Source organism: Brienomyrus brachyistius, chromosome 23 (assembly GCF_023856365.1).
Source record: "Brienomyrus brachyistius isolate T26 chromosome 23, BBRACH_0.4, whole genome shotgun sequence".
NCBI classification, from domain to species: Eukaryota; Metazoa; Chordata; class Actinopteri; order Osteoglossiformes; family Mormyridae; genus Brienomyrus; species Brienomyrus brachyistius.
The window spans coordinates 1,995,607-2,008,791 of NC_064555.1; the positions used below are offsets into that span (position 1 = coordinate 1,995,607).

The 13,185-nt window shown below is 46.1% G+C and overlaps 2 protein-coding genes across 6 annotated transcripts in view; both read left to right on the top strand.

The window, feature by feature from the left end:
* Positions 1 to 661: 661 nt before the first annotated feature.
* Positions 662 to 7,231, top strand: dazl (deleted in azoospermia-like). 4 transcript variants are annotated; one of them, XM_048994546.1, is made up of 10 exons: positions 662 to 762; positions 1,656 to 1,778; positions 1,858 to 1,949; positions 2,116 to 2,167; positions 2,258 to 2,324; positions 2,703 to 2,842; positions 3,258 to 3,338; positions 3,812 to 3,862; positions 5,002 to 5,067; positions 5,790 to 7,231. In XM_048994546.1, exons 2-9 carry the CDS (start codon positions 1,773 to 1,775, stop codon positions 5,044 to 5,046), a joined length of 534 nt encoding a protein of 177 aa, XP_048850503.1. In that variant the 5' UTR covers positions 662 to 762; positions 1,656 to 1,772; the 3' UTR covers positions 5,047 to 5,067; positions 5,790 to 7,231. The 4 variants fall into 4 exon arrangements, with proteins under 4 accessions (XP_048850503.1, XP_048850501.1, XP_048850500.1 ...); XM_048994544.1 differs by lacking the exon at positions 662 to 762 and adding an exon at positions 844 to 1,002; XM_048994543.1 differs by lacking the exon at positions 662 to 762 and adding an exon at positions 1,095 to 1,278.
* A 2,318-nt stretch (positions 7,232 to 9,549) lies between these two features.
* rftn1a (raftlin, lipid raft linker 1a) overlaps positions 9,550 to 13,185 on the top strand; it is a 32,332-nt gene continuing 28,696 nt past the window's right edge. The window contains exons 1-2 of one of the 2 annotated variants that reach the window (XM_048993684.1): positions 9,565 to 9,639; positions 9,839 to 9,992. The gene's annotated coding sequence lies outside the window, so the exon portion shown is untranslated. Of the gene's footprint in view, positions 9,993 to 13,185 lie in introns of both variants that reach the window. The other variant, XM_048993683.1, reaches the window with a different exon arrangement.

Here is a 13,185-nt window from a genome sequence, read left to right on the forward strand (position 1 = left end):
TAGGCTGGTATGTGCTATCAAGAAGCGTCCCTAACTGGCTGTTTATCAAAGGTTCTCATTTTCTTTCTATTTAAATTTTGCAGGATTGTCAAGTCTGATGATTTTGGCGTGACACAGGCAAGAAATCTCACGGCAAATCTATATTATTCAATTATAAGCCTAAAATTATACACGTAAAAAGCGTTGGGGGTAGTTTGCAAACCCGACCTACAGTCTATTTATAAAGTAATAACCTCGTACATACATGTAAATGCGGAGGTGGAGATTTCAGGTCCAGAAAATAAAAATCCAGGTCAGGATTTTGTTTCAACCAACCAGTTGAGCATAAAGAGTCACAGTCACAGAGGACTCAACTGGTTGGTTGAAACAAAATCTTGGTCTGGATCTGTACTCACTGGACCTGAAATCCCCCCTCTGTGTAAATGTTTGTGCAGACTTGTCTGGAATTGAAAATCTCACGCCAACCAATTGGCCAAAGTTAGCAACCCTGTGTAACAATTCCTTATGACACATGGTCCTAAAATACATTAACAAAAATAATTAGCCACATTAACTTCCTCCGTAATTTATGCGGTTTTTAAGGTTGAACACTTTTTAAATTAACCGAGAGTGATTTCATGGCGACGATTCCATTCACCGCCCCCTGCCCTGACAGGGATGACCAGTCTCTACATCCATTCTCTATCACTAAAATAACAAGAGTCATGTCATGCAATTTTATAATTTTTTAGATATAAAAATGTATAGTAGACTCCAGTACAGGTAAAATCAATTACGCAGAGGGGATCACTAATTAAGCCATGCAGCTGACGGAAAAGCCACCTACCCCGAGTTAATTTTTGGGTTTTTCCTAATTAGGATGAAAACCTGCAGGGCGGTACCGGGCTCTTGCTCTTCGGTCGGGTTCGGGACGGCGGCCTTCCTTAGGGCGAGAAAATATAGTTTTATGCGTGGCTGAGAGTGATTAATTTATTCTGTTTTAACGGTTTTAGAATAAAAATGGTGAGTGTTTGCGGATCAACTGTAGATGAGTATTTATAATAAAAGAGGGAGACTTCATTAAGCGGGAAGGGGGGTGGTGATGGAGGCCAGCATGGCGCGGCTGCTTCACTGCGGGTTTATGCACCTGTAGAGTCAAACCCAAAGTAGTGGCACTTCAGTGCGGTTAAAGGTTGCTGGCTCCATGTTTCGGCCTAGATGTTGCTCCGTGGATCCGTGCACATGGCCGGTGGAGGGGCATTGGCAAGCCCGAAGCGTTCATTGTCACCCCGAATGGAGGTGGTGTGTGTGTAATATATATCTGTGTGTATGTATATATTCATCATTGTAAAACAACGAAAGGAAAATGGTGACTGTCTGAGTTCAACAAACGGCGATGGATTAGCGTCGTTTTCCCTGCGTAGATGGTCAGTCCAGTTCAGTAAATAATTTTATACGAGGGTAGGTAAGTAAGCAAATGTATAGTTAGGTGGGTAACAGTTTGGGTCCCTGATGCAAAGCTAGGGCGCCTTTCTGCCCTCGCAGTTTGTGCCGATATGGCCGGCAGCCTTGACCTGGGTGGTTGTCTCTCTCTTTTTCCTCTTAACTGTATTTCTTAATGCATTTTAAGGAAATCCGTAATTAAAACTGTATTTCTTAATTGTTTTCATTTTAAGCAAATCCATAAAGCTAGAAATGGGGCTCAGACGTTGCCTTCGTTGAAACTGTCAAACGGATACATTTTACCCGAAGGTAAACTGACGCCCAACACGCTCTTCGTCGGTGGGATCGACATGAAGGTGGGTGCGCGCCGGCGTTTGGGCGCTGCGGGTCCGGCCTTGCGGCCTAAGCACCACGTTAAGCTCTCTGGGTCTGCAGGTGGATGAAAATGAGATCAAAGAATTCTTCGCAAGATACGGCACTGTCAAGGAGGTGAAGATCATCACCTACCGTGGTGGCATATGCAAGGGGTGAGTGCTTGGCTAAGAGGTCACATTAATGTTGCTTGTACCTGGAGGATGTACGTTGTTTTGAGGAAACTGGTGAGGATCTAGGATTCGCTCGATTAGCGGACCAGAGCGCTTGTGTTTGCTTTCCAGTGAACTTCCATTCAACGTGTCCGTTTCCCCTCTTAAGGTACGGCTTTGTGTCCTTCAGTGAAGATGTGGACATCCAGACCATTGTTGAAGTAAGACTGGTGGCGGAGAATGTGGGAGGGCGGCACGAACGTGTCTGCGTGATTATAACCTGTGCATTTTAATCATGTCCCGGTTACCAGCAACAGATCAATTTTAAAGGGAGGAAACTCAAGTTGGGCCCTGCGATCATGAAGGAGCGAAGCTCGCGTGAGTCGCCCCTCTGATGGTCCTCTTACTTTTTGTCAGTCCTTATTCTGGGGTCCATTGACCCCAGTAGCACTTCCTGTACGAACAAACCAACCGTGCTGGTCTCTACTAGACCATCCCATTAGCACCAAGGTCAGTTGGACTGATATCACATTTCTTCTAGATAAACCTTCACTTCTATGTTCTGCAAGACCTCTTAACTGGCCACAACTTCTTGAAATGTTCAGGGCCTCCACATTCCCTGGCAGTTTTCTGAGCCAGACAGGATTTAGCTTGATGTCTTGCCTTACGCCCTGTAATTTCTGGCTCAGGAGTCGCGAAAACCGGGCATCGAATAAACGGTATATAAGTGACTCTATTGTTCTCTGTCAATTTCAGGCTCAATGCAGTCCCACCTGGTAGGACCCTCCCCATGGATGACCCCATCCTCTTATGTATACTGCAGCTGCGGTATGCCTGTAGGCAGCAATCCGCCACAGCCCCCAACTGTGCTAAACGGAGGTGGTCCGTACGTCCAGGTACCCCCACTGCCTTCCCCGCTCCACAGAGCACCAGACCAGTGATGCAGTGCCTCTCTTATAGGCGATTTAATGTGGCGTCTACCTACAGAAGGTCTCTGCATAATGCTGTTTGCTTCTTAATCTTGCTGTTCGGTTTTCGTAAGCGGTTCAGAAAATGAGCCGTATGAGGATGCGTGGGGGTAACGGAAAGGGGGTTTTACCCAGGCCTGCGTGGCAACGGGCGCGGTCACCCAGCCCCACTCTGGGTTTCTAGCTGCGGCGGCACATGTGATATGTAGACGTTAGCATTTAAGAAGAAAGTATGGTTGAGATTGCTCTCAAAAAATCATTCTTGGCAGGATGCGAGTTGCCTTTATCCAGAGTAAGGTGTCTTTCCCCCCCCCCCCCCCCCACCCCCATTTCCAAAACTCAGCCGTATTCGTATTCAAGTCTCCCAGGAGTGATGATTCCACCGATGCCCTTGAGCTACTCTCAAACCGCATATGCATATCAGGTAAAGGTTCCTCCTGCTTTGCTCTCGTTTCAGTGAACCCCCTCCAGGGTACTGATAAACCTGTGGGTAGATGTTCCAGGATATGTGTGTTTGTCTGTGTCTGTCTCTGCAAAGAGCGGCCTTTTAAACTGGGGGGGGGCAGACGGTCTACATTTTTGCTCCCTGCCATCTCCAGGACAAAATTGCAGGATGGACAAAATTTGTTTGTATTTACCTCTTAAAATATGACAGTGATCACTCAGTATTAGTGTTTTAATAGATGAGATCTCAAGATTATTATGCAACAGCTTAGATTTAAATATTTTTGGTTTAAAAAAAAAAAGTCAAGATTCTAATGTGACTCGTTAGCACCGACTCGTATCTGATTTTGGATAGTAGACAAATGGTGTTGGCAAGGCTTTTTGCAGAGGTGTGTGGGGTGGGGTGGGTCCAGATTGCAGAGGCAGAGATCTCACCTTGTGCCCTTCTCCCAGTACGCCTCTCCACACTGGTCTGGAGAGCAGATGACACGGCTCGTCAATCAGGTGAGCGATTTCCTCAAGGGCCAATTAACCACACGGCCTGTGTGTGACAGGCTCTGGACTGAAATGAGCAACTCTGAGTAATTATGGCAGAATTGCAATACACACAGCTTTGGAATTGTTATACGGGGTGTATGACAGCTCTTATCTATTTAAATGTATAGACACTCCTTTACTTACGAATGAGACGCATTCCGAATGGCCGTTCGTAACTTGAAAAGTTTGTAAGTCGTTATTCAACATCATTTTAAGGCTATACGCAAGTACAAAGAACTAGGATGGTGGGAGTAGCGGCCAGAAGTCGTACTAGGTGGAATTGGCGGACAAAGAAATTGATGTTGCGGACAGGAAATGGGAGCCCAATGAACACAATTGGGACTTAGTCATCTTCATTTGTATGTCAAAGTTCGTAAGTAGAGGAGTGTCTGTTCATCTTGGCTGTGATCTTACATTTTGACTGGTATGGAATTTTTCTTTCAATGAATTTAGAGGTTTGATTACGATTATATAAAGTCTGTTCATTTCTCCAGTTTGGGTTATACTAGACTGGCTTGGTGCAATTTCTTTGTTGACCACTAGAGAGCAATGTTGATTAACATCTAACTGACGGAAAGTATATTATCTGAATTTTGCGGTTCTAGCAACAAATTCTTTGTCTCACTAGTTCCTTGTCCAGTGTTATTTGGAAAACGGATTTTGTGTAGCTAGGCTCTCTCTTTTTTGTTTTGAAGGGCATGTAACCATTGAGTCTGATTCTTGCTATGGCAGAACTCGGAGTTAGTCAGCGTTCTCGTTTTATTTAATCGGTAGATGCAGCTTTGCGAATGAAATCATTCCTCTGTGCCCATATGCAGCATGTATAAGATCTTATGGCCTCTGGTGCACGGGGTGGATATGCGATCTGTACACTTCATAAAATGTGACGTTATTTTGGTCAAAAAGAATAGCCCTTCAGCTTGGATGATGCGTATCGTGTAGTGAGGCTCCTGACCTTTTCCTGTATTAATCCGCAGTTTCGTGACGCCGTTTTGGCTCTGGTCCGTGTTCACACAATTTGCACGATCGGCGTGTGGCCGTAGTGCCGCCCGGTGAGGCTGAGCCTGGCCCAGTGCCCCCCTAACATGTGACGCGCCCTTTTCCAGAACTGTGTGGATTGTGGAGTCCAAACGCTGCTGACACTCCTGTAGCGGAGCCCTTCCACTTCTGAGGCGAGTATTTCGAAATGAACATAACATCCCTCTTAATTTTGAAGGGAGTTTTTTTTTTTTTTTTTCTTTTCTTATTTCTCTCCCCCCTCTTCCTAATGGGTGCCTTTTATAAACACGCTGAATGTAATAATTTGGCTCCCTGGGCTGAATTGATTAAATGTGAGGTCCTGGAAAAAAGGCCTTTTCCATAATCTTTTAATGGTGCACATTATGTGCAGTTGTATGGGGGTCTCTGTCTCCCTTTGATTGGATTTAACTGGGAGGTGGAGCTTCAGCATGTCTTGCAGGGCTCCTGAACCATATCTAATGTGCCCTTCATGTCCTGAGTTGCCGCATCACAGCCCTGATGTGACTGGAGGCCTTGCCAGGGAATTGCAGTGGTTATGATTTGCATAATAAATGTACTTAATAAATGGTTATAAAAGTACTCAACAAATGACTGGCAAGCCTAGTTATCGTTAGTCATTGGGTCTTATTGCAATGCATCCTCCAATGGGGGGGGGGGGGGGGGGCTTGGGTTGAGTGGGGATTATGGATTTCAGGAAGATGATTTGTTGAGAAGCTGGAGAGCTTCCCAGTGGGTGTTCCTTAAAGGCATGTGTAGGATGAGGGACGTGGTTGTAGTGTCCGGTGAGGTCCTTCTGTCTGGGGGTGGGCTTGTGCTGGACCCGTCCCGTGGGAGTCCAGTGTGCGGTTCTCCAACGCTGTTTTTCTTTACGCAGTGAAGTATCACCCCAAGAATGGCGCTTGGCATCGCTTCTGCGGGACCCAGGAGTGACTCATCAGGCTGTTAGTCCGATGGAACCATTTTTAAGAACTTCATGTGGAACTTGGAGGGTGGAAGCCCTTTCCCAAAGTTGGTTTTCCCGTCTCCCACTTAAGATTTATCGTGTGCTAATTCCCCCCTTTCTGTCCCCTCTTGACTTTTAAAACCACCTTTTTTGTGATTGAATTTCTTCGTCTTAACTCCTCCTCCTTAAGTGCTCTCTGGTGTTTATATACATGTATGTAAATAAGATCCTTATTGATGTGATGAAGCCACATTGCAGAATTGATTCTCGAGCTAAAATTTGACGCCTGTTCCCGAGCATCTGAGCAAAGGCTGTCGGCGGTTCGTCCCCCTGCTGGATTAACTGACATAATGAATGTGCTACTTCATCCGAGTCGTTCGCTCTTTGCCACGTTTGAACTTGGATATATAAGCAACTAAAGGTTTTTCCACTGGTCTGACCATCACTGACCCTCATTTTGTCGCTCTTTGGAGCCGTATTTTACAGCACTGATCACGCGAGTGTTTCTTGTTCTCTCCACGCTTATTGCTTGCTGTTTCTCAGATACAGATTGAGCTCTTGTATCCAAAATAAGTAATTGTATCCATTCAGGGCACCTTCCATTGCCATGGGGTCTTGCTACAGCGGTTTCTCGCAAGTGAACAAAGCAGACACTCTGTTAGTTTTTGACTCTGGCTAGTCACCTTATTTATTTTTTTTTTATTTTCCTCTCACGTTTGACACTTTGAAGGTTCATTCTGTTTGCACTTAAATGTTTGTTCAAGTTCCGTTAGTGTTTTGCTGTGTTTTTTTTTGATGTGAAATCATTTTCGTGGGGGTGACGTCGTGCACTCGTTGGCCGGGCTGTTCACACGTGTCTGTGGCACCGGTGCTAATCTCTGGGTAACGGTTGCAGTATTAAGAAGCAGAAATTGTGTGTGTGACCAGTTTGTCGTCGACGTGAATGCCCGTTTGGGGGGGGGGGGGGGTGTCTCATCGCGAGAGTTTGGGCTCGGCGTCTGCAGCCTCCCAGTCAGCTCTGTGTTCCATGTTGTGGATTTTGACCAAAAGTGGAGGGAAGAATGATTGATTTGATTGAAATAGAATTTTCCCTGCATCTGCATTTGGAGTTAAGTAGTGACCGTTGAGGGCACTGTCTCTCGTGTTTACGTTGCTGTGATTTGTTCTTTTCACGGAAAAAATAAAAAATAAAGGTTGGGTTTTCTTTTTAAGAAGATGTGCAATAAAGTTGAGTTAGAATTTTGAAGAAATTGTTTTTTTTTTTTTTTTTTTTTCCCAACCCCCCCTGGGGGGTTTACTAATGGAATGTGGTCAGTCTGTAGTCTGGCATTGTAATTGAATAAGAAGCACAATTAAAACAGCTTTAATACCTGTATTGTGTAATTCTCATTCGTGTGTTGGTGCTCCCATGTGTGTGGAAGGGGGGGGGGGGCACTTAAGCACACACTCCACTCATGAATTTTTATTTTCTTATTCGAACCCTGAATTCAGGGTATGTGGGTATTTTGCGAAGCTCAGATTACTTGTGAATAGATTTTTTTTTGCCCTGTCAGGTTATTAATGGGCTGAAGTTCTACCAAATTTTTGCATCTAAGTTAAGATCCAGTTATCCTTCACCAACCTGCACGTGGAGAGGGGCGGGGCTTATTCTCCAGTGGTGTTTGGGTTTTTAAAACGCACACAACCGCTCATATTCTAATATTCCGGTTCAGTATGGCAGCAGCCTGAACGTTTTGTGGTAGTAAAAAAAATAAAATTAGGCTTTGAAAGTCGGTTGGTTTGGATTTACCCTGTACTATCAGGTGCTGCTTCTTTTGAGCAAGTCGGGTGGGTTAAAGGTCACGGTCGTGCCTAGTTCCTTGCCACCATTCCCCTTTGAAGTGAATAAAATGTAAAAAAAAAAAAGTAACTTCCCCTCTAATCAATGTCAGAACACACTTATGGGAGTTTCACTTACACAAAACTGTTCTGAGGGCAGAAGGGAAAGTGATTGGTTCAGAGAGTGAGCCAATTAGCTTATGAAGGAGGTGTGTCCAAATGCTTGTAGGAGGCAGGACCAGCCAATCATGTTTTGTGTCCACTTCCTCTAGTTGCTTGGACCCACCTCCTTTACAGTCTGGTTATTTCTCTGAACCAATCATTTTCCCTTCTGTCCTCAGAAAATTTTTGTGTAAAACTGCCATGAGCCAGTGTTATAACATAGATTTTTTTTCTTTGTATTTTCTGCAGTATGTATGTGTGTGTGTGAATGAATGTCGTATGTCTGTGTGTGTGTGTGTGTGTGTGTGTGTGTACTGTGTACAAGCTACTGGATTTCTTTCTGGATAAATAAAGTATCTCTATCTAATGGAGAGGAAGTTGTTGTTTTACTCTGCACTCTGTGTTTACCTGTCAAAGTAAAATCTTTCCCCGGTTGTGGTGAAACTCGGCATGTTGGTGCGTTTCCTGTCGTTCCTGGCAAACGGCCAGCGGCTGACCTTCAGATCCCGGCTGTTAACCGGGGCTCTCTGTGTTCACGTGACCCTGGTATAGCACCCATTTGCCTGCTGGTAAACCTGTGCGACCACGGTGCGGGGGCTGGTTACTGCGACAGCTGGGACCCCCCCCCTCACAGGCTGCTAGGCCTGAATAATGGATACATCTCATCTGTGCTTTATAAAATATACATTTGCGTAGACTCACGAGGCTTCGCCTGGGCCCACCTGGAAAACGGTGGCATTACGCCGTTCGGCTGCTCCATCACCGTCGGGTAACGTCCTTTGGCGGCCTCTCCGCTGCCGGGTTACAAGGGGGCTGTCACTGCTCACCCGCCTATCACACCTGTCTTCTAGCCTCCCTCTGAACTCGGCCACCTCCTCAAGCCTGACACACCAGTTCAGCGACTAGCACCATAACCCCCAGGGTTGCAGGTTCGATTTTCACCCCTTGCTATGTGTGTATGTGTGTGGGGGGGGGTGGGTGGAGTTAGCATTCGTCCTCCCGACTTCCAAAGACTTGCACTTAGGCTAATCGGTGTCCCTAATCCGCCCATATTGTATGAGCGTGTGCCCTGTGATGGACCAACACCCCGTCCTGGGTCGTTCCTGCCTTGTGCCCTATTCCTACTGGGATAGGCTCCAGTCCCCCCTGTGACCTTGGAATAAATAAGTGGTTGGAAGATGCATAAGACCAAAGCGCCCCACTGCTAATTAGTTTTGGGTTAGAAATCCATTAGGGTTGCACAGCTGTGTCCTTTGGCCACTAGACCATCTACCACTGGAGGTTGTCGCCATCCAATCAGATTCCAGTTCACTGCTCTTGACCTTAAATGACCGTTTCTGTGCAATCGCAGTGTGCTGACTTACGGGAAAGTATAGCAAATATTTTAATAAAAGCAGAGTTCTTTTTTTGCTGAGTGAGGCTTTTTTTTCAAACCACTGGTTGCATTTCATTCTTTGATTTGTAATTATGTCCGACAATGGTGGCACCAAACAATCACCATCAAAATAATTTTACTTCCCTGTTATGTTACAGTTGCCATAGATCCACGTTTTATCCATCCCTTTCATTCCCTGCATCTCCCCTCCCTCCTTCTCCCCGCCATCGCTTCTTCACTCAGCTGGAACAGTACCGGCTGCTGGGGGGAGTCAGAGGGAGAGAGAGAGAGAGAGGGTTTGGGCAAGGGGAGGTGGAGAGTAGAGGTGGGGACGGTTCGGGCGAACTTTGCCGAGGGCGCGCCGATCTGTCGCTCACTTATATTCGAAGGCAGCGAGAGATCAGTCGTTCAGTCAGAGGGCTGGAGGTATGGATGTTAGAGGATGTGGCTTTTGCGGTCGCGCAGTACAAGAGCGAAGCCGAAGCATACTTTAAGCATGACCTAAACTGGAGGAGGCGGGGTGCGTTCGCTGCGCTCCGTTAACTGCTGGGCTGCCGGGGAAAGGGAGAGAGACGCGTACTGGAAAGTGAAGACCTGACATTCGTGTTTTTTTTTCCTTTTGAAGTAAATACTAAGAAAAGATCGTTTCTTCCCGGATGTGTGAGACAGAGCGCGCCTGTGCGGTGAGCGGGGCGCATTTCCACTGACATGGGTGCGTAACTGGCGACTGTAGTCTACCTGGCCTGAACCTTAACGTGAACCCACAGCATCCCAAACAGGTATTCCCCGCCTCGTGCCTTAAAACACACACACACACACACACACACACGGCAGTGTTTGTTTTAGTCCCAGATCTGGAGGCAAAACGCGGCATGTAGAAAGTCACTTTCTGGGAGTTCCGTATTTCTCCGCTGTTATTAATCGATCGTGGCGTCTCACTTCGGGGTATTGAAATGGATGACGGTGATCTGATGCATGCTTGCTGAAACCATCTACGTGGTGCACCGCTGGCGTTTAAAATAGGGCAGAAGTTTTGCCCAGATATAAACCACCCCCCCCCTCGATCGCGGCTGAGCCCCGGTAACACCACGTGTGGCGTCTGGTACCTCGGCTCATATGAGGCTGCTGGGGAGCCGGTCCGGGATCTAGAGATGCATAACATGCCAGACTGTGCCTGCAACAGCTTGGGAAGGGGTGGCGTCGGTGGGGGATCAGAGGAAAGCTTTTATGCTACGGATTACTCTCCCAAACGCGCTGTCACGGAGGCAGACGGATTCACTGTACACATTAGGATCCGTGCGTCCGAGGGCCCCCGGTCCCCAGCTCGGCCCCAGCCGTGCCGCTATTTTACTAGTCATCCTATTTTCAATATATTTCTATATTTTAGTATCCAGATATGCATATCCAAAGTGACACCTAATCATTGTATTTGTTTCTTTCACACCAGTGATGTACTTTTAGATGGTTTGTTTTCATCCGTCTGAGGGTCACGATGTTTTGCGCATTTGTTGGTGGTGAACAAGTGAGCGTTACTCTACCTACGTTTGAAACAATATCTAAACAGTCTTCCTGTTTGCACGACTATAAATTCCCACTCATCCTATATTTAGCAGAAGTGTTTTCAATTGTGGTTTGTGATGCGGAAGATGAATACCGTTTTTGTGTACATGACTGTAAGCACTGACAAATGGATGATAGCCTGCTTTCAAACCAAAGCCCGCTGCTTGTCATTTGCTTCGCTGTGAAAAATCTTGTACAATAATCAGTAATTTCAAAAACTCTTTCTACTTTAGCGTCAATGGTGGAGATTTTTTTTAGCCATCGTGTTTCCATTTGTCTAACTTAAAACACAATATGGAAAATACCCCCCCCCACCTCGCCTCAGTTATAGCGGTCAAGAACACATGGTTTCTATTTAAACGGTTTTGTAGAAGTTATACGGGAAAGCGGTCTCTCGAAAAATATGCACTCTATCTTTTGCTTGCTTATAATGATACACAAATCTGTTATTAGACATACACATTAAACTCGAATTTACTCTCAGGTCACACCATGCGTGTAATTAGGATGAAACATCTTTACCGTAGCAGTTAAAACTTCTGATGTGAGACTTTTGCTAAGCTGCTGGTGAAAGACTGAGGTTCGAAAAATCAGCGTATAACCATTTCAGATTAATTAATGGGGATCTGTGTTCAAAGATTTATAGGAAATATTTAGAACAGCAATGAATTTCCCACGATAGTTAGTCTTTTTATTATGGCTGTTTCTTTTTTTCGCCCCAGTAATACAACTAGAATGTACGCCCCAAATCACAGGTCGGTGTTGCACATCTAGTTTCTCTATGAATGACAAGAACCCTGGAGAAAGGCTTGGAGCATTCCCGACTGACACAGTGACGAACTCTGACAGAATGGGAATAAGAGGGGAGGGACGGTTGGCCTTTTATTCTGACGACTAGAGAGGCAGCGCTTATCAAGGTTGGTCCCCATGGCAACGGCTTGTTGTTTGCATCTTGACGGCACAGATATGCTTGAGCCTTGTCTGAGTTTGGGGTGGTCATGGGGGACCCATGGGGGGGTGGAGAAGGGGGAGCTGGGGGGGGGGCTGCGAGAAGACATGTGTACGCTTTTAACTGCCATTTCTGTGTTTACGTGCACATTTGGCGAGCAGGCATCCGTTTTGTGTTTGAATGTCGTTTATATTCGCCGTGCCAACCGCTGAGCAGCGTGTTCTGTACTTGTAAACTCGCGCTGCTGTGTGGTCAACCATTTGCACAACTCGCGGGCGTATTTTTTTCATTCCTGCTACACGCTGGAGGTAGCAGGGTGCGGGTGAAATCGCTTTGTGCTTTCACTGATCGTTTTGGTGGCTTAGGGGTAATGTAAGGCAACTGGTGCGATTCCACATCAGAGTGTATAAAGCTCACATTCAGGGGAAGCACAGGGTTTCTAAGCCTGAATATGTTTGCACTGTCCAAAAGCTTAGGTTAAAAGCAGCATCCTGTCACTATTGATTGTGTTTGAGTGGACTGCAGTTTCTTCCCGCAGAGACCTGGCATTTCTGCACTAATTCCATTTTCCAAGATGGCCCACATCCACGGGACTCTTTCAGAGCTGTTTGACCTTCTGTCTTTGCCTGCGAACCCCCAGGTCTCTGCCTACCTCCCCCATTTTAAATCCATAACCCTAACCTCCCTCACACCCTCCCCATCTCCAACCAGTACGATGCGGCTTGTGGGGCAAGAAAAAGGGAATGTTAGGGAGGAAAGTGAGAAAAAGAGGGAGGGATGTAATGGTCAGGGAGAAGAGCCAGGAAAAGATGCAGAGGGATGGTGGAAAGAGGAAGGATGGAAAAAAGCGGTGGACCAAAGAGGGAGAAATATTTGGGAGACAAGAAGATTGGAGCATCGCTCTCATTTCTGCAGACTCTTCCCAGAGGAAGTGACTGCAAATTTCACACAGCAGTTTCTGTCCTTTTCTTTATGGGCAGCCACTGGAATGTTCATGATGTGTCTCTTCTCCAGGGTCTCTTCTGAAGGGTTTTCTTGTTTTCCTGTCCTCACGTTATTGACTCTGGTCAAATGCGTTTGTTTGTGTGTGTGTGTTGGGACGGACCCAGACTACCGGGAAATGCCTTCGATTTTGAATTTCCTCACCTTTACCTGGGTAATATACACTAAAGCCTGGTGTGTTTGCTGCTGCAAAGTATTATGGGTAGTGTGTAGTGTTTCTGTGAGGGCAGCAGTATTTGAGACTGCTGTGTTCTCTTTTTTGAGGGCAAATATGCTGTTAAGATCCTTTCAAAAAGTGCCCCATCATATTTGCATAATGAGGAAAAAACACCAACCCCCCCCCCCCCCCCCCCAGTCCATAATGGATCCCATTTCCAATATTTGTTAGTCCTTTTGCTGAGATGGAATCCCTCCCCAATTAGGCTGTGCTTTTATGAGATTTCTGCCCTTGTTTTTGCTCC

Coding starts and splice junctions, on each gene's coding strand:
- dazl (XM_048994543.1), top strand. CDS start 1,198: ATGTTGCTCCGTGGATCCGTGCACATGGCCGGTGGAGGGGCATTGGCA. Junction 3,339..3,811: donor AAACCGCATATGCATATCAG/GTAAAGGTTCCT, acceptor CCCTTCTCCCAG/TACGCCTCTCCACACTGGTC. Junction 3,863..5,001: donor TGACACGGCTCGTCAATCAG/GTGAGCGATTTC, acceptor GCCCTTTTCCAG/AACTGTGTGGATTGTGGAGT.